Raw genomic sequence first — 20,680 nt, forward strand, 5'->3', positions numbered from 1 at the left:
AGGTAGAGAGGGCCCGGGGCAGGGAACACGTGCGAACACGTGCCTGTGGGGTTTGTATCTCCCTCGCTCACTCTCTCCTCCTGGATGTCATGTTCCTTGAGTTGCTTTCTTCCTCCATGATGCTCTGCTTCACCTTAGGCCCAGAGCCAGGGAGTGGGTCAGCCAAGGACTGAGCCAAGATAAATTTTTCCTCTTCTAAGTTGTTATTGGTGGGTCACAAGCAACAAAAAACTTCCTTGTGGAAGGGAGCAAAAAAATAAAACCAACTTTTTTCCTCTACCCACCTTTGGTTTTTCCCTCGGGACCCTGTAAACTGAATTAACAAGACACATTAACAGGAGACAATGTGTTACACGGAAATTTATTAACATGTGCATCCCACATACACGTGAGAATACTCAAGAGATAAGTAATGCCAGGAAGCGGTTAGAACGTGGGCTTAGATAGCTTTTTAACAAAATAACAGTGTTTTAGGGTAGCAAAATATGCTACCCTTCGTCAGCTAGTGACAAGCCAGCCTCTGTCGGCCTGCCTGGGGGAACTTCTGTGCTGGGGAGCTATTACCTGCTTCCCACTGAGGCTCAGCTGACCACAGGGGCAGGCTTACCGTCCTGACATCTACCACTTCAATGCATATTCACTAAATAGCCACTGGAAGCCCAGCACTGTTCCAGGGCCTGGAGGAATGGCAACGAAGAGAACTGACCACGCTCTGCCTGTAGGGGATCTGTAACCTTCTATGATGGCTGACCTAGGAGGCTGCTCCTTTCTTACTGCTCCAGGGGAGGCAGGAACAGAGGAGAGTGCTCATAAACACGGAAGAAGGGCTGGAGAGTCCTGAAGAAGGAGGCATTTTGGAAAGTGAAGATATGGGAGCCAGTGGTCATGTTGTAGAAGGACACAAACCCAGTCTCCCAGTCCAGAAAAACTCCCACAACCAGGGGCTTCTCACATAGAGGAAGAGGAGTGGGGGGACTGGTCAGAGCTAGGTAGTCTTCCCCTTTGTGCAGCCTGATGGTCCAGAAGCCAAACTCCGGCTCCTGCTTCATGTCAGCGCCCCTCTGCACACCGTCCAAACAGACTCCCAAATCCCAAGCAGTCCCTTCTCCAACGTCCACTTCAAAGTAGTGTCTCCCTGAGGAGAAGCCCCCAAAGCCCAGGACACAGGGGTAGGCACTGAATCTCCTGGGAGAAAAGTCAAGATCCTTCTGGCAGCCTCCGAGAGTCACTTGTCTCCCGTCCTCTGACAGAGTCAGGCTGGGATGAGCTGTATCCGGATCCAGAGTCACACTGACTGCAAAGGACAAGAAAGCGGCAGAGAGCACCAGGAGACGAGGAGTGTTCCTGCGCCAGGCAACTTATTTAAATAAAGCCAGTCTGGGCTCAAGTACAGGCAGAACTCTTTACTAGCTCTGCGAGTGAAGCACCATCACCATGTCTGCTGCAGACCCTGGTGGGGGAACGGAATGGGGACAGTCGGCCTGCATCTGGTGGACATGGTGAGTGCCTAATCAGTGACCCCAATCATAGTACATCCATGACATCACCCTCACCCCCACTGTCCTTTCCTTCAGAGACACCAAGGGCGTTGGAGTGGTTCCTGCCCTGTCTAGGTCCTTCTCCCATGTGGGGCTTCCAGGAACCAGGAAGTAGTACAACTGAAAGGAGCCCTCCCGTCTCCCTTTGACCAGCACTGTGTGGTAGCAAATATCTGTACAAGACAGTAGAGATGGAGTAATAAATGTTATGTATAGCATATTGTACATGTCACATACAATAAATGCATACACAATAGCGTGTATTACAGGTATATCATACATACTATGTCTAACTTCATGTGTTTAACATGCATGTTTATAATATAATATGTTATACATATTATATATCCTATCTTATATAAATAAAAAGCCAATCTTTTAAATAGTACTCTTTTATATATTAAAGCTTCCCATATTTCCCACACACAGCATATGATCCATTACATTGAAAGCATGCAATCTCCCCATTTTGTGGATATCCATCAGTTCTGGATTATTAGAGGTATCCTATTCTCTCTCTGTCTCACATATGTAGATGAACAGACTGGAGTGATGGTTTTATCAAATGCACAGAGTCAAGGCGTGGGGCGAGTGCACCAGGCGACCTACAGAGCAGGGAAACCTGGGTATCCTCAGGGGAGGAGCATCCTTTCCAAACAGCAGGAGAGTCTCTGAACTCACTTCATGTGCAAGCCTGCCTGACGCATAGGACGCCCCCCCTCCACTACCAGCAGTCTCCATAAGTGTGATCACAGGACTCTGAGCCTACAGAGGGCAGCTGGCTCTTCTTTCCCTGTTCTTGTAATGTCAGGATCCCTCCCTGCCCAGTGGGTTACCTTATGCTGACCACACTATGTAACCAGCATGACCTGGGAACAGCACCATGATGGTTTGCAGGTAACTTGAAGCTTGAATGTCAAATCCATACATTATACATAATGTATAGATAAGTCTGTTTGTGTGTGTGTGTGTGTGTGTGTGTGTGTGTGTGTGTGTGGCGGGGGGGTTATCCTGAGAGCAAAACTGTGGTTTAACATTAGAAACTAAATTATTACAACCACCACATCATCAAGTTATGGGAAAGAAACTGCAAGATGCTGTAAATGAATGAATCTCACTCACTAATTCCAATCCTTATGATGACTGGCTTCTTTTGAAACCAAGTCACTTATCAAAACAGTAAAGTATGTACATTCTAAATCTGGACAAATTTATTAAAAAACAGAATGTAAGTCTAAAATGCCATTCAAATACCAGAAGATGATATTGACTATTAAAAAAATTCCCAGATATCAGTAAGTAAAGAACCCAGTAAAAAAAAAAAAAAAAAAAACTTAAGCCACAGGAAATCATGGGTAAATTAGGCTAATGGATATTAAAAAATTTTTTTTCAACCTCACTATGAGCTGGAGAAACTTAAAATAAATTCACAATTAAGTACCATTTCAAATCCATCAGATATATTTAAAAATTTTTATAAACAAAGAAATCAGGGAGATGTGGAACATTGGGAATTCTTTTGTGTCTAGAGGGATATATAAGTGGTCACTAGTTCAAGATCTGTAGAATCTAATAAAATTAGGAGGTACACCCCTGGTGTCGACCTTTTCACCACAGGGTACTGTACTCTACAGCACATGTCTACCTCCTCTGGGTCTAAGGCAGAACCCTGTAATCAAATGCACCAATATTTCTGCAGTAAAACATATTTTCAGAATAAGTGGAATAAACAGACTTCAAAAAGTCTTGGATCGATGCAGTTCAGACGTGGCCATGGGGACAGAAATGCTCAAGGGTGGCCTTCTGTAGCCCCTGGCTCTCAGTGTCACATCCTTGTAAAAGTCCTACCCTTCAGGTGTGGGCAGCACCTGAGAATTGCTTGTGGCTGACAGAATATGGCTAAGGTGATGGGATGGAGCTTCTATGAATGCATTTCATTAAGACTCCATCTGGCTAGCAGATTTACTATAGAGTCTCTCTCTCTTCAGCCCACTTGGAAGAAAAAACTGAGGAGCTCATGTGCAAGAATCTGAGCAGAGGCCTCTAGCAGTGGAGGACAACTTGCATCCAATACCCGAGAAGAAGCCGGGGCCCTATGTCCGGCCACCCTCAGGGCACAGATTCTGCCAGCAACCGGAGTGATCTTGGAAGTGTACTCCTTCCTCCCCAGCCTCGCCTCCAGACCAGAACACGAGAGGACACCCTAACTGAAAGGTGTGAGGCACACAAGCAGAGGCCCATCCGAGCTGTGCCTACATGCCTGGCTCACAGAAACTGCAACATAATATATCTGCATCATTTTCAGGGAGTAAATTTTTTGGCAACTGTGGGTCGCATAAACCAAGTCATTCCAGGGTAGGTCTAACTTGGCAGCCGAACACATCATGATAAGACTTTCCATTTTCAGAGTCTTTTGACATTCATAATTATGCATAAGAAACTGTGGCACTACATCAGGCACTATTAACAGAATCAAGGGAGCAGGAAGCTAAGGCTTTTGAATGAGTAAAACTTGGTTTTTTGATAGGGTTCTAATATTGACCCTAAAATTCTGAACTGTGATCTATGATACTCATTTACCTTTCTTGCATTGCTCTAAGACTTTAAAATATTCACAATAAACACTCTAATCGGATCTAACACCCTGGTGTGGCCTTGTCATGTGCCAGATGCTGTGCTGGCAATTTACACACAGTAAGGAAGTGGGAACTGCTAATATATTCATTTTCAGCTGGGAAAACTGAGTGCCTGGAGTTGCCTGGAGTGACAAGGGTAATCAGTGGAGCAGGAGGAACTTGAAGGGTCCACAGACAACCAGCATCGATGGCACGCCAAGTATCAGAGCATTCCAGGAGGGGAGAGTGTGACGCTCCTCTGCAGGTAGCTACCCAGCCTCTGAGGACACTGGGGACCTCGGTCACTGTGCAGGGTCCCTCCCATCCAGCATTTAGGAATTCTTGAGTTCACATACCTTGATAGCGTCTCAGCATTTTCTTCACATCCAAGTAAAGCTCAGAAACGTTGCACGTGGTGTGGATCTCCATGGGAAAGTCCTCCAGGGTTTCCAGCCTGTTCCCCCAGTTCCTAGAAGCAGCAGGGGCCAGAGGCTTCCTCAGTGGCAGGCTCCATTCAGCTGGAGGGCCCTTGCCCCTCCATTCCTGCACTCATACAGGACCTACCTGCTCACGATGTCTTTCACATCCTATAAAGAAAAGGGACAGAAGGTGAGTGTTCCATGGGATCTGGCATGTGGAGAGCTGTTCCCTACAAACATTCTTCCCAAAGAAGGACAGAGCACGATCCCAGCCTTGGAGCTGACGGACACTAGGAGGGGACGATTCCCAGCCCCACCTCTGGCCGACTTGGTCCGAGTCTGTCACCTCTGTCAGCAGCTCTGGGAACAGTACTGTCTGCAGTGGATGGGCCTGTGGGCTGCCCGGGGAGTGGCCAGGGGCTCTGTTCACGCTCCCTCTGGCAAGACTTGTTTTCAATGGCCTACATTTCTTTAAAGTGAGTCCACATGGGAGGTTCCTTGTCACAAAGGTGCTTAGTGGGGAATCTGTGCACCACTCAGGAGACTGGGCCACCACTCAGGAAGTGGTGTCACGTGGTGGGGGAGCAGATGTGCCATACGCAACCCTATAGTGCGACCACCCTCCCTATTAGCGGGAGCCATAAGTGACAGGTCCTGCTGTCTCTCGGGGGCATGCCTCCTCCAGGCAGCTGTACAAAGACCCATGAGATCCGCAGCAGCAGGCCTCCACGGGCAGATCTGGGAAAAGCCTGGTTCTCCTGTGGCTGCTTCCCTGTCACCATCTGTCATGGGAAGAGTGTCTCAGGACAGAGTCTGACAGTTGGCGATCTGTGCACATGGACCACAGGGAAGGGGATGGCAGAGGTTACCCATGGTGCCACTGGGCCACACCGTGTCCACCCAGAGCAAGTGTGCTCTTCTAATCATCACACAGGTACCGCGTGGACGGCTGGGAGCCGCTGGAGGAACCGGACTCACTCCCTCCAAGAAGCATGACCTTCAATTCCCCACACGCTGCTGCACTGCTGTCAGGGAAGGCAGGCCTTCCAACCCTCCTGCCCGCCTTCCGACTCCCTCTCCCGACACCTCCCTCCCCTGCTGCAAGTCCACGGCCTCACCTGCAGCAACTTCTGCGACGAGCTCTGACACTTTGCCTCCAGCTCCAGGATGCGGCTCTGGAGGTCATCGCTCTTGTGCTTCAGCCGGGCCTCACTGTCCCTCAGCCTGCTCAGCAAGTCCTCCTCTTCCTCCTCCAGCCTCCGAAGATGACACTGCTCTTCCAAACACAGAAAAACCTGGAGACTCTTAAAGTCAGACTTGATTTTCTGTTTCCGAGCCTCAATCTTCTCCTAGAGTCAAAAAAGGTCAAAAGGGGGTGACAAGCTGGGCATGGTGGCGTATGCTTGTAACCCCACTGGCTCAGGAGGCTGAGGCAGGAGGATGGCAAGTTCAAAGAAAGTCTCAGCGATTTAGTGAGAACCTGTCTCAAAATATTTTTTAAAAAGTGGGGGGGTGGCGAGGCTGGTGTCCCATGGTGGGGGAGCAGATGTGCCATACGCAGTTCAGTGTTCAATCCCTGGTACCAAAAAAAAAAAAAAAAAAAAAGGCAGGGGCAGGTGACGGACGCAGAGAGAAAATAGAACCGTGGTCACCAGGCACGGGGCGGTGTGTGTGTGTGGGGGGGGGATAAAGGGAAAACGGGGAGCTGGTGCGTAACGGGGACTCAGTTTCAGTCAGGAAGACAAAAAGTGTTCTGGGGACAGAGATGGAGACAGCTGCACACCATGAAAGCACCTAGATCACCGAGATTCACGCTGTGAGTGGTTCATACAGCAGATCCCGTGGTGTGCGTATTTTAACACACACACACACACACAGCTGAAGCAGCTACTGGGACATAATTTTCTTGGGAGTCATTCAATCTGGAAGAATGTGGGAGAGACTGACCCTGATTTTCTATAGTCACCTGATTAATGTCCCTTTTGAGCCAAGATACAGGGGGAAGGAGGGACAGGGGCACTAGATAAGTTAAAGCATTTGAATCCTGCCCTAGTTCTATGCTTATCAGTTACAAGGATAACACTGAATTTTCATTTGGACTGTAAGAAGGCGTTTCTGAGTCTGAAGAAAATTCTTAAAGCAAAAGCTAGTAAAGACCATCATAAAGGGTAGATTTTGAGACCACCAGCTGGTAGAAGGGACCTTGATTCTTGGCAGAGGGGGTCCAGATATGGCAGCTGTTATTTTTTTTAATATCTTTTAGTTGTCAATGGACCTTTATTTTATTTATGTATACGTAGAGTTAGGAAGTGAATCCAGTGCCTCACACGTTAGGCAAGCCGTATGCCACTGATCCACTACCCAGCACTGTGTGTTATGTTTAACATATAAATACTCATCCAGGGTTTTTGTGGTTTTTGATTGTTTTGCTTGTTTTTGCTGTTGTTTGGTTTGGTTTGGGTTTTTTGGTACAGGGGATTGAATGATGGGCCTCTTAAGCATTGAGCCACATCCCAACCCTTTTTTATATTTTATTTTGAGACAGGGTCTTGCTGCATTGCTTAGGGCCCCACTAAGTTGCTGAGGCTGGCTTTGAACTTGCAATCCTCCTGCCTCAGTTTCCCAAGCTGCTGGGATTACAGGCGTGCACCACTGCGCCTGGCTCCAGGGTCATTTTAATAATCCCTCTGTATAAGATAACCAAAATCCAATGTAAGTCTCACCGGACTCAGCTTTCATTTGAGGAGACAGAATTGCAATTTCCATGAGGGTGTCCCAGATTCTTGCAGTGTGTCAATTGTGATATGGCATTAGAAGAGTCATTGGTTTAGGATGAGATGGAATTTTTGTGGAGATAAGTACAGATTTATCCCTTGATTGATGAGCTTTCTATACATGTTAGTTAAAATCAAGGTCTTCCCCATTGCCCAAGATCCCGAAATAAGGGAAGTCAGAGCATCCTCGGGAAGCTCAAGTTCAACATCCACATACAGAGAAGCATAGGTTGAAATCATCCCCTGAAAGAGGCAAAATGGCTAGCTGGCTGTGGAGTCTGGCTGTAAACTAGTGGATTATATAGGTATTCATACAAAGGAATGTCTCTGATAATGCAGAGGCCGGTGAGCCATGCACAGTCTGAAACCCTAGAGTCTGCAATTGCAGTGCATAGGACCCTGCAGCAGGTAAGATGCAGCACGCAAAGCAAGCCGGTCTCCTTTACAGGTTTCATAAATCTCGACACGAAGGGATCCCATGGTGTGCGTGCTCTCGAAGGCTGGTTTCTGAACGCACAGGCCCAGAGCTAGACCCTGCCCTGCGGTCAATACAACAAGACAATAAACATAATAGTGTTGACACCTGCATGTCTGGGAAGTGTCCAAGTGTGAAAACTAGCCATGACCAGTTGCAGGCAAACACAGACAGCAGTTTGGTTTCTTCTAAGTTATCAGGAACACCAGACAATTACCAGTGAAAGACCCAAGGGTTTGGTGGTAAAATCTATCTATGGAAATAAACAATTAGGGCATAAAAAGAATGATTTCTTCTTTGAGTTTCATCCACTGGTCTTTTTTATTGAGAATGATCCAGTCATCCTCCATGCCTAAACTCTGGAACAGAAATAACTGGAGATCAGTACTTACCTTCCATTCAGTTATCTGCCTTGTCACGAATGCCTTCTGATTTGTACACGCCACATGGAGTTGATTCAATTTTGATATAACAATCTGGAGTTGTTCCTGGAGGAGAAATCAGGTGAGTGAAGTCTATTCAATTTGATTCCTCACTAAACACCTCCCGGGAATCTCAGCCTCTCACCCCAAGATGGTTACAACCCCAATACTACTTATTGAGTTTTACACTGGGCCGGAGAGCACGCTGAGTCTGGATGGCTAGCAACATACTGATTCCCGTAGCCACCCTCAACAGTTGGTTAGGAAAGGGTTAAGCAACTCGCCCAAACCATAACCAGCTGCGGACAGTGGAGCTGAAGTCCAGTTTCCTGTGGTGACCCAGGCCTGTGCTACAGCCACCAGTCTTGCCAGGAAACGTTGCACACAGGACATGGGAACTCTGAGCAAACACAGCTAATACCAGGGTGCATGGCACACAGCGAACTTTGTAGGCGTCTGGGTGAGCTGGAAGGAAAGTTGGGCTGGCCGCCAGCTGATGTGACTAGAAATGGCTACTAGAAAAGGGAGATTCTGATTTCTGAAGAACAACATCACAAAACCAATTTAAAAGTACTTAGAGTCCACGTCCAGGGTTTAGGTTATTTTTCAAAAGGGTTTCTCATATTTCCACTGAAAGCAGTTAGAAGCTGACCCAAGTTGCTCGAGTGTAAAAGAGCTGGCTCCTGTCCTCTCCCGGTCTGCCCCTTCACCCCCAGCATCCTCAGGAAAGGCCTCTGTGTAACGGGTTGCTCTGGCTGTGCACCAAACGCTTTTCCAACTGAAATCCCTTCACACTTCACAAACCCTGGGTGTGTGTCATGGAGGGAGGGATCTGCTCTTTCCCTCAGATGGGAAAACAAAGGCAGGAAGACCTTCAGTAACTTACCCAAAATTGCCCTTCTACTGAGTGCCAGGGCTAGGATCTCAACCTGAGGAGTCTGGCTCTGAGCCTTATTAACTGTCACCGTGTGCTGCTGCTCTTCTTCTCACTGGGTGGGGAAATAATTCAAACCTGAATGTCCCCATTAGTTACTGCCTGCCAAGTGGACTTAAAGGAAGAGCTGTGCGTGTTCCGTGTGGTCAGGAGCAATATGTCCTTTGGAAGGGCCTGGAACCTTCGAACAAGTCTTCCTACACTGGAGGGGAGAACAAGGGGTCCCCCACCCAGAACAAGCCTTCCTCAAGCCTGGCCAGGCTGCTCCCTCATGGTGCCACAGTGAAGGCTGCCTTCCTCCAGGCGCTCTGGGCAAGACACTGGGTGTCAGCCAGAGCCTCTGCCTCACGCCAACCCAAAGCCCAGGGTTTCTTCTATAATCCAGCTGGAAACTGCCCTCACTCTCTTTCTCACAGGGATCATTCAGTTCCAGTCCTGGATATTCCTTTTATTTTAGCAGTGTCAGAGTGGCCATGTCACTGACCCGTCAATCCTCAGATGAAAATCCCGCGTGGGGGCACCACTCTGGCTGCTCTAGGACAGACTGGGCGCCCAGCGCCTCACACACTACTTTTCAGGGTAACATGATAAGAGCCATATTTCAGGGTCCCAGTCTCAGGCTGGGGGAGCTGGCTCTCGCTGAGGTGCCTGGGCCGCATGCTCACCTTGTAGACCTGGCATGCGTCTTCCACAAGAGTCGTGTCGTGCCCTGCATGCGCTGGGGCCCGCTCACAGCGCCAGCAGATGAGCTGGCCCTCGTTTTCACAGAAGAGGTGCAGCTGCTCGCCATGCTCTCCACACAGCTGCTCAAGGTCCATCTCCCCAATGACCTCAAGGAGGTTTTCCAGAACCTTGTTGGACCCGTAATTTGTCACAGGAAGTGAGACCCAACACAGAGGGCAGTGGAAGGACTTCTGCCTTCCTAATAGGTTCTGGGTGTTGTAGGACCACGGGAGGCATGTGCTGCAGTAGCTGTGCCCACAGCTGATGGTCACAGGATGGGTCATCAGGTTCATGCAGATGGGGCAGGTGGCTATTTCTTTCATCTTCTTTGTGAATGAGGCAAGGGCCATGGCTTTTGTTGAGAAGTTCTGGTGGTAGATATGAAGCAGCCAGAATTTTCCAGGGACGGAAACACACCACAGCTGAGCCTACGTACAACGTACTGGATGTTACTGGCCTTCAGTGGTCTAAAAAGAAGAAGCAGATTGGAAATTAGAAGATGCATAAAGATCTAGCGGCGTTGTCCAATATGGTACCAAGATCATGTGTGGCCATTTAAATTTAACTTAATGAAAATTTAATACAACTTAAATCCAGTTTCTCAGTCTTCCTTGGCACATTTTAATTCCATAATGGCTGCATGGAGTGGCTGCCTGACAACGCAGACAGAGAACATTTCATCACAGTGGAAAGTCTCAGGTGGGGACAGGCCCCCTCACAGGATCTGTAGGAAGAACAGGGAGGCAGAGCGGCTGTGGGGACACCTCCCTACTCTAGTGGGTGCCAAGAACCGGTTCAGAATCCTCTTCCAACTGGTAGTGACACTCAGGTGGTCTGGCAGGACTTATTTCATTGAGGTGATCAAATCTGAGTTCACCTTGAGCCCGACCCCCCCCCCACAAAGATGGCTGGTCATCGGGTGAACATGTCCCAGGGGAGACCAACCAGGAAGGTGATAAAGTAAGCAAGGCAAGCAGAAGAACTGGTTCCTCTTTTTGTCCCCCCTCCCCTGCCCACCTCATAACTGAGGGAAAAAGCAGAATGAGTGTCAGGGAGGGGAGGTTGAGTCCTGTGCCTGACAACCGGGGACATGCCTCTCTTTTCCAGGTCAGGATCTGACTTCAGGAGAAGCCGGGTCCAGGGTATAGGGAAGGTGGTGGGCAGGCCAGGCCAGAGTGGGACCCAGGGTGTTGGGCCCCCTTCCGTGCATCACTGAGCAGGTTATGACCAGAGGAGAAGGGGGAGTGACTAGGAGCAGCATCAGCCCCCTGGGACCCTCCTTTTCCCGTGTACCCCACCCACCATCCAGGGGTACGCTCCTGGGTAGCAGCAGACAGGAAGTCCGGATAGTGACTTTTCCTCTGAAACTGCCGTACCTGGAATTAAAAGCAGGAATTCTACTGAAGCTAGATGGGCTGTGGTCCTTTCAGAACCAGGACCTGCCCCCTGGAGCCCTGCTGGATTTCTTCCCAGGACTTCTACCTCGGCCGCCTGGCCGTGTGGCCGTCTGGCCGCTAGAGGCGCTCTGCCCGCGGGAGGAGCGACTCCTGCTCCCAAGGCCAGGGCGCACCACCTGGGCCTCACTGCCCCGGACACCGGGAGTCTCCCTCCAAGCCTCGGTGCGCAGCGGGAGGGAGGGAAGGGGAAGGAGAGGTAGACAAAGGCAGAGGTGGGGGCTGTAAAGCAAAGTCGGAGCATTTCTGGGGTCCGCTGTCAGGAAACGCATCCCCCGCCCCGCCACTCACCACTCTTCCCAGCACCGAGCAGCCCCACCCAGAGGACACTGGCCCGGACCCTCCACCAACTCGGGTAATTGTTGCCGGTCCTTCCGAGCGGCCGCTTCCCGCACCCGCCAGGGTCAGATCCGAAGTGAAAGTAACCTGAGAGGCGGGGCCGAGGGCTGGGGGCCAATGGGGCTGCCCTGTCTTTTGCGGTTGGCTAGTCCTGCCAGGGCGGGGAGGAAATAGGGGGAAAAGAGCTGCTTTTCAAGTGAACCGAAGGAACCAACTGGCCATCCCATACACTCCCCGGTGACCCAGCACACAGTGTTCGGGAGCCTGCAGAGGGTCAGCTCCCAGCCCTTTCGGGAGTCCATGGGCTTCCTGACCAGTGTCATTTCTTTGCTAACCCTGGTCACTTACTGTTTTACAACTGCCTTACTGGGAGTGGTGGGAAGTCTGGGGCCCCGTTGGCACCGCCACCTTCTCCCAAGTCAGCCTCCATCCTTCTGGGCCCTGTGGCCGTGTCTCCTTGTCCACCTCAGCAGCCCCTCTGCAGGACTCATCAGGTGACAACCCTGATGGCCACCCAGAGGTCAGTGCTGGGGCAAGATTGCAGAGGAAGCAAGAAATTCTGTGTGGCCACAGTCTTGATCCGGCAGCTCAGGCTAGACACAGAGTGAAACAGGTTCTTCTCTTCCACCCCAAACAGGAGACTTTTCTCGGCTCTGAGCCATCCTGGGTTTTGCTACGCAGTGATCCATCCTACCCTGGAGGGTCCTGTGGAGCAGACCCCAGACACATCATATGGAATATCAACTCCCCAGCCACTGGTGCACAGCGACGGGAGAATGAGCCCCGAATTCCTGAACCCAGGGTGCTCCTCGCAGACACCCATGACTTCGACTACTGTTGATGTGGCTCTGGATTCTTGTGCTCTGCATCCCAAAAACCTGTGAAACACAAAACAACATACCACCACCGACAGCAGCAAGGCAGAGTCTGTCTTGTGACAGCTTTCCTCTCTCGCACCTGTGTTCTGTGGCCTGAAGGAGGAGCTGGCTGGTGGTGAGAGCAGCAGGACTGGGGCACCTGGGGGCCGATGGGCCTTCTGGGATGTGCATCTCCAAAGCCAGGCCTAGGAAGACACCAACAAGAGCCCATCTGTCTCTGCCAGCCTGAGATGCAGGACCGAGACCCAGCCTGGGGAGTGGGTCCCCAGAGTCTTCCTTTAGACCCTGAGCTGAGTGTCTGTCTATGGGGAGGAGACATCCTGTAACAGTGGTCCACCGCATACTTTGAATGTAGCCCTTGCTGTTCTGCCACTGAGACTTATTTTAAAATGGACATTTTTTTTCCTCTTCTCCCTCTCCCTCTCTCTAACCTGGAGCAGGGAAGAGAATTACCTTTTCCCATCCTAGGCAGAGTTATCTGTCCTTGAGCACACACCCTCTACAGGAACCAATTAATTCAGACTTCAGGGATGGGTCAGAAGATCTAGGAATGGCTATCTCCCCATCAACAAGCGACTCACCACCCACTGCTGACAACTGTGCCTCCTTCAGTCCTCTCAAGCCTCGATTTTCTTCCCATGGCAGTTTTCACTTATGGATCTTGCTTGTTGGTTGCCTCCCCTGTGAAAACACAGGTTCCAGAAGAGCAGGATTTGTGATCCATATTGTTCACTGATGAATCCCAAATGTCTAGAAGCTTCCAGCATAGTGATATGTGCTAAATGTAAGAGCAGCTTTCTGACTTGCACTCTGTTAGCTTTGCATTGCTACGACCAAAATGCCCGACACCAACGATTCAGAGGAGGGAGGGTTCGTGCTGGATGCAGTGTGTCCCCTCCGTGGTTTCAGAGGTTTCTGTCCAGGGTCTCCTGTCTCCCAGTGCTCTGGGCCCGAGGTGAGACAGAGCATCATGGCCCCTGGGCAGGGCCAAGGAAAGCTGCTCAGCTCGTGTCAGCAGGGAGGCAGAGAGAGAGGAAGGGGCCAGGGACAAGATATAGATACCAAGGGTACACCTGAGGGACCCACTTTCTCCAATAAGACCCCCCCACCTACGGTTTCCACGTCCTCCCAGTAGTAATTCAGCTCTTAATGGATTGATGCACTGATGAGGTCAGAGCCCTCATGATCCAGGCACTTCCCCAAAGCCCCACCTCTGGACATGGCTGTGCTGGGGACCAAGCCTTCAGCACAAGAGGCTCTGGGGGGCACACTGCATCTAAGCCGTAACAGGCACTGAAGTCTCATTTGGGAAGTATGCACACAGCTGAGACTACCGCATGCCACATGGTTTGCCTGGGCTGAGTGGCTACGTGCTCTGCATGTGTGTGTATGTCAGGGTCAACGTGGCACATGGGATCAGAAAGTGCTGGAATTTATGGTGGTTATTGTTACACATAGTAGTTGGGTCCCTCTTTGACACAATCATGCACGCACGGAATTTGATTTAAATCCTCATTCCCCATCTTTCCCTCCCCTCCCACCTCCTCCATTCTCCTGACTCTACTCCGCTGACGTTCCTTTTGCTTGTTTATTGATTTTTAATTGGTCCTTTCTACCTACACACAAAGGGGAAATTCCCTGTGGTACATTCATATGCATGGTATAGGAATGTGGTGTACCTATAATGTGGTTTGCTTAAATCCATGCCACATTTCCTCCCCTTTCCCATGGTCCTCGCTCCCTCTTGATCTCCTTCTTCTACGCCACTGATCCTCCCTTTATTTTTGTGATATCCCATCCTTTCTACCCCTCCCTCCCCATCCTGGTAAAACTCTCTGTATTAGACTCTACTTTGTTGTTGTTGTTATTGTAGCCACTTCTGTGGGTTTTTTTTTTTTTTTTTGCTGTTTGAATCGTAGCTATTTTTTGTATATTCATTTTTAACTTATTTGTATCTTTTAGTGTTTCTATTTTAGAAAGCAGATATTCAATTTTTGCATTTTAAAATTCATTCTAATGATCTTTTTTTTAAAAGAATATTTACACCACTAACATTTAACATCAGTGTTTATTTTTTTTCCCATTGTACCCTGGCTAGCATCTCCTTATAACACTGAACATAAAGAGTGATAATCGGCCTCCTTGCTTCATTCCTACTCTGGGGAGAAGGGACACCTGTGGGAAAAGCTTTCAATCATTTACTGTTTCTTATTATTATACTTTTTCCCCCTGTATTAAAAAAAATCATTACACTTTGCATGGATTATTAGAATATATTTTGCGATACTCCTAGAAAATGCCTTAACTGTCCCTCTGGATTTCCCCCTTGCCTCTTACATGTTTTTCATAACCTACAGGAGGGGCATTTCATCAAGGGGTTTTACATTACTTCTAATGCCTTCTGTCTGCTAACACGTTTGCCAGTAGATGGCGCTCTCCTACTGTCTTTATTGTGTTTTTATTATAGTTCATGAGAGTTATAATAATAGTGGGGTTTATTTTTACATGATCATGCATGCTTGCTGTATAATTTGCTCCACTTCAGTCTCCTGTGCTTTCTCATTCCCTCCCCTCCTCCCTCTCCTAGCTGCTCTTCCTTCTATTTACCAACAGTTTTTAAAATTGGTGCTTTATAGACACACAGAATATGGAATTCTCCGTGGTTATTCATGTACGTACATAGCATGATCTGGTCAGCTCCATTCCACTGTTCCTCCCTTTTCCTGTTCCTCCTCCCTCCACCTCAGTCCCCTTCTTCCACCCCACTGGTGCCACTTCTAATTTCATGGGATCCCTCCACTTTTTGCTTCCACATATGAGAGACAATATTCAACCCTTGACTTTCTGAGTCTGGGTTATTTCATTTAGCATGATGTTCTCCATTTCCATACATTTACCAAAAGTTGCCATAAAATCATTCTTCTTTACCGTTGAGTAAAACTCCATGGTGTATATACACCACATTTCCTTGATCTGTTCATTGGTTGAAGGGTATCTAGGATGGTTCCATATCTTGGCTATTTTAAATTGTACTGCTATACACATTGTAGAGGGTGCATCTATAGTAAGCTGATTTTAGGTATTTTGGATAAATACCAAGGAATAGGGTAGCTGGGTCATATAGTGGTTCCATTTCTAGTTTTTTGAGGAATCTCCATACTGCTTTTCAGAGTGGTTGTACTAATTTCCAGTTCCACCAACAATGTATAAGTGTACCCTTTCCCCCACATACTCACCAGCATTTATTATTATTTGTATTCTTGATGATTGCCATTCAAACTGGAGTGAGATAAAATATCAGTGTAATTTTGATTTGCATTTACCTGTTTGTTGGAGATGTTGAATTTTTTTCAATTACTTGTTAGTCATTGAAATATCTGTTTAGTTTTTTTTTCCATTCATTGATTGAGTTATTTGGGTGGGGGGTTAGTTTTCTTATTTGTTTATATATTCTGGATGTTAATCCTCTGTCGGAGTAGAAGGCAAATATCTCTAACATATCTATACACGTGCATGCATAGACAGAAACGTAGCTCTGAGAGTTCCATACACATACACATGCACACATGTAGTTTTTACCTCCAGAGTCTATCAATGTTGCTCCTTTGTGGTCTTTTGTTGTTGTTGTTGTTGTTGTTTAATCTTACAGCTTTTTTACCACCTCACTGGTTACCCAGCCAATAACTGAAGTTAACAGCAAATCTGGCCCATACAATCTTACACAAATGTACACATAGATAGACTAATTTTAAGAAAATATCTGGGACAAAGTGAGTTCCCTTCACATGTTCTATTTGCATTACTTATTTAGAATTATGCTGCATTGGATAAAGGCATTCACTTCAGATAACACAGATGTGACTTGTCCCGTTCATTGTTGCTTACTTTCCTGTGACCAGGATGGGTCACAAGGTTGCATCAGTCTCCTGTTTATGGGTGTTTAGGAGAGTTCCAATTTGTTCTTCTATTTTTTTTCCTTCTCCATTTCCATTTTCACTGAATGTTGTTTATGAATCTAGGGAGGATTGTATTTTAATGATATTGTTTTTCTGTCCAAATATACATTTCATTTAGCCAGATCTTACTTAACGTCCTTTAAATTATTTTATTTTATTTTCTCTAAGTAACATTTTTCTTCTTCAAATAATGCCAACAAAATCATTGTTTTTCTTCTGAGGGGATATTATAACTTCTTTCTATTTTTTATTCTGGATGTTATTTCTACAGGTTAAAGCAATTGATTTTTTTTTTTTTTAGTTTAGTTGTAGGAGAATATAATACCTTTATTTTATTTATTTATATGTGGTGCTGAAGATGGAACCCAGGGCCTCACAAGTGCTAGGCAAGCGCTTTGCCGCTGAGCCACAACCCCAGCCCTAAAGCAATTGATTTTTTTAAAAATATTTATCATGTTTCCAGTTAGTCCACCAAATTCCATTTGTACCTTTGTACTTTAATCCCCGCTAGTGCTGAACAACTCTAGTTTCTCACGCCAAGCTAGTGGCTTTGCTCTTTCTGGAAAGTCCTTCCCTACACTAGGACTCATTCCCACCTCCCAGGAAGGCAGGGCCTGGCCGCCTGGGTCCTTCCTCAGCCTCCTACACCCTGAAGGCTGCCTTGCGTCTGGTTTCCCTGTGCATTCTGGTTGTCTGTTTGGGATATAGTCTCACCCTGGGGACTTTGAACTCTCTGGAGTCATGGGCCAGGTATTAAACAAATTGATATTTTCCAAAGTTAGCGCCGTGTCTGGAACAGAGCAAATTTTAAAAATAAATAAATGAAAGTGTGGAATTGAACTGTCCTGGTCGAATACAGCCATGAATGTTGGGTCAGAGAAAAAGTTTTCAGGATCTCTGAATTTTACTGCTTTGTTATTTCTTTTTTATTTTTTTTCATACCAGAGATTGAACCCAGGGGTGCTTAACCCCTAAACCATATCCCCAGCCCTTTTTATGTTTTTTTGTATTGAGAGAGGGTCTTGGAAATTTGCTCAGGGGCTCACAAAATTGCTGAGACTGGCTTTGAACTTGTGATCCTCCTGCCTCAGCCTCCCAATCTGCTGGGATTACAGGTGTGTGTCACCAAGATGGGCTCTGCTCTGTTACTTTTGAGGTTTATAATGTAACACATATGACAAGTTCTCTAAGAGTATAACTCACTGAGTTGATTCAGCAACACTTTGCTATGTGAAAATCATGATGAGTGGTGAGGGGTTTGAACCAATTTCAGAAATTTGATTCTTGATAGTGAATCTAACTCCAGAATAAGTTCACTCTGTAATCCATTATTTATTGAACTCATACTGTCTATTCAGGTTGCTATGACAAACTACCACAAATTGGATGGCTTTATTGGATGTCTTATGGTTCCGGAGGTGGGAAGTCCAAGATCAAGGTACCCACAAACTAGTGTCTGGTGAGGCCTGCTTACTTATTTGTCCTCACATGGCAAAAAGGTTGAAGTAGTCCCCTTGACACTCTTTCAAAGGACACTAATCCCATTTATGAGGATTCTGCTCATGACAGGACCTACCTCCTGATACCACTACCTTGTGCATCAGGATTTCAGCATATGAGCTTTGGGGTATACAAACATTCAGACCTTAGCACATACTGTAAGCCAGATGCTGTGCCAGGAACTTCGGATGGTAATTCTAAGAATACACCATATCCCTTCAGGTAGCTTGCAGAATTCAGTCTCAAAATGTTCAACTTGAAGAACGCACTCTGAATCTTCCTTGTGACACTGAACACTTTAGACCCCTCTTTTTGTGGCAAGCAAACGAATGCTCCCAAAGATGTCCACATGCTAATCCCTGGAAACTGTACATAGATTACCTGTGTGACCAAAGGGGATTCATGTGTGTGATTTATTAAGGATTTGAGATGGGGAGATTACACTGGATTTTATGGTTAGCTCCATTTAATTAGGGTCTTTATGAGAGGGAGGCAGGAGACACAGCATGAGAAAGATTTGAAAATGTTTTTGCTGTTTAGCTTCAAAAATGGAGGAAGGGGCTAAGAGTCAAGGGATGTTGGTGACAACAAGAATCGAAAAAGCGGGAGATGGATTTTCCCTTAGAGCCTCTGGAAGAACATGGGCCTGTTGACACCTTGAGTTTGGTCCGGGGAAACCTACTTTGGACTTCTGACTCTAGAATTGTAAGAAATTGATTGAATTGCTTTCAATCACTAAGTTTGTAGCAATTTATTAAAGGAGCAATAGAAAAATTTTAAATTTCTACAGGATGCAAATAAGCCCAACTAACTAGTAGTCTTTCTTGGGGAGTACAACAAGACTAGCTGTGGAGGGGGAATTTAACTCAGGAAGTTTGAAACCAATAAAGGCTCAAAGGGCAGGTCCCCACCCCATTTTATAAGGGTCAGGAGTCAAACTAAGAAGATACAGTGCAAAAACAGCCAAAAATTAAGAAGCATAAATAAGACACAGACCCAAGCATCAGGAGTTGAGCAGATAGACAAGAAGCCGGAAGGACAGCGGGGGCAGCTTCAGGGGGCGTTATCAGAGCGACCAGCTCACATCTGCCAGCTCATGGGCACAAACGTTTCAGGAAAGTCTAGCTGACTTAACCATATGGGGCTGAGGAGGTCTTCGGCCAGTTAGCCAGTCCGTCATTTCTTTTGTGCAGGAACCTCTGGGACGGCATATTTCAACCCTGGCTTTACTAATTCAAACACTCGTTCAAGGTTATGTGAATTCTGCAGTCACCGGAGACACTAGGAAGAGAAGTGGAGTTGGCTTCTCAGTCCTGTCTCAGAACCCAGCTCCATGGCAGCCCCCCACCTTTCAGGACAGGCCTGTTGATGGGATGGCTGCATACTCAGCACAGACCTGAACCACACGGTGACGTCTTTTGAGTGACAACCTGAAAACAAAGTTAAAAATTAAGAGGCAAAGCCAAATCCAGCCTCTCTGCTCCAAGATCCCAGGGTCAAACCTGGTGTTGTCTGCCACGTGACTGATTATTTATCCCTGTGAGGCGCCTGGGTGTGAAAGGGAATAGGGGATGGGAACGCCCTCTTTTTTTAAGCCAGCCTTAAAGTCTGGGGCTTAAAATACTGGTTTAATGGTGAAGGTAAGTGCTTGTCTTCTTTTGGGGGAAGGATGCTACTTTCTAATCTATCAGAGATCCACTAGAGAGAGGGAACTATTTGAGGGAACCTCGGAGGAAAGACATTAACAGCAACCTAAGAATCTGCGTTTGAGAATGGTGTCTGGTTCCAAAATGAGGAAGGAACCTTCTGAGAGGGGTCATGAGTCGGTCAAGACCCCAGAGCAAGGCTGAAGGGAACACTGGTGCAGATGGACACAGTGGACGTGGGTCACTTCCCTGAGGACTCCGTGAGTATTGACTGTGGCACCCCAATGAGTCGGGCTGAGTGGACGGTGAAAGAAACAGTGGATCAGAACCAGCGAGGTTGGGCTGGTGGCTAACGAGCTTTTCCAGATTTCTACATGTATTTGAAATTGCCTCTCAGGAGAAGGAGGAAATGACTGAAGTTGCGAATAGGCATGAAGGCAAGGGAGCGTGTGGATGCTTCTAGAAGTCCCTGGTGTGCTGCCCACCGTGCAGCTGGGAAAAGGTGCCCAGAGAGGTTATGGTTCCCGGCAGTGGGACTGGAAGCCTGGAGTCGGGGTGCAGTGCAGTGCCGTCTCCCATCCTACCCCAAGAAAACCCCGGTTCTAAAGCAGGGCCCTGACTGGGTGGGGGCAGGGGAGGGCAGGCTGTGTCTCCGGGCAGAGAGCACTCCGGGCCGAGCCTGGGCCTAACTCCCTTCCTGTCTCCCACGGAGGGGGCTCGGCACACTTTTTCTTTTGTTGTGATGCAATTCATAAATGAATGGACAGTGCAACAACGATATGCTGACAGAAAGGTTTTTTCAGAAGCTCTATTCCCTCAGCGAGGTCGGCGGGTGGTGAGGGGGAAGGATTCTCCTCATGGCGCGGCCTCTGACATTAGTGCAAGATAACCCCCTCCCCACCCATCTTCTGGACTCCAGGCCAGGAGAGCCCACTTGTAACAGAACAAGTTTAAAACCAAGTCAGCAACCCATCAAAAGCACGTTTTCATGAGTGTGTTTTATTCGC

At 47.6% G+C, this 20,680-nt stretch overlaps 1 protein-coding gene across 8 annotated transcripts; it reads right to left on the minus strand.

Annotated features, from left to right (window-relative positions):
* Nucleotides 1-322: 322 nt before the first annotated feature.
* Nucleotides 323-11,739, minus strand: TRIM38 (tripartite motif containing 38). 8 transcript variants are annotated; one of them, XM_081295596.1, is made up of 9 exons: nt 11,646-11,722; nt 11,203-11,276; nt 10,488-10,624; nt 9,843-10,367; nt 8,214-8,309; nt 5,691-5,921; nt 4,718-4,740; nt 4,510-4,622; nt 323-1,294 (listed from the first exon to the last, which is right to left on the minus strand). In XM_081295596.1, the coding sequence occupies exons 4-9, from the start codon at nt 10,248-10,250 to the stop codon at nt 771-773; spliced, it is 1,395 nt and encodes a 464-aa protein (XP_081151722.1). In that variant the 5' UTR covers nt 10,251-10,367; nt 10,488-10,624; nt 11,203-11,276; nt 11,646-11,722; the 3' UTR covers nt 323-770. The 8 variants fall into 8 exon arrangements, with proteins under 8 accessions (XP_081151722.1, XP_081151721.1, XP_081151723.1 ...); XM_081295595.1 differs by having other exon boundaries at nt 10,485-10,624; XM_081295597.1 differs by lacking the exon at nt 10,488-10,624.
* Nucleotides 11,740-20,680: the final 8,941 nt, after the last annotated feature.

Source organism: Spermophilus citellus (genome assembly GCF_964194105.1).
Source record: "Spermophilus citellus genome assembly, chromosome: 5".
In the NCBI taxonomy this organism is placed as follows: domain Eukaryota; kingdom Metazoa; phylum Chordata; class Mammalia; order Rodentia; family Sciuridae; genus Spermophilus; species Spermophilus citellus.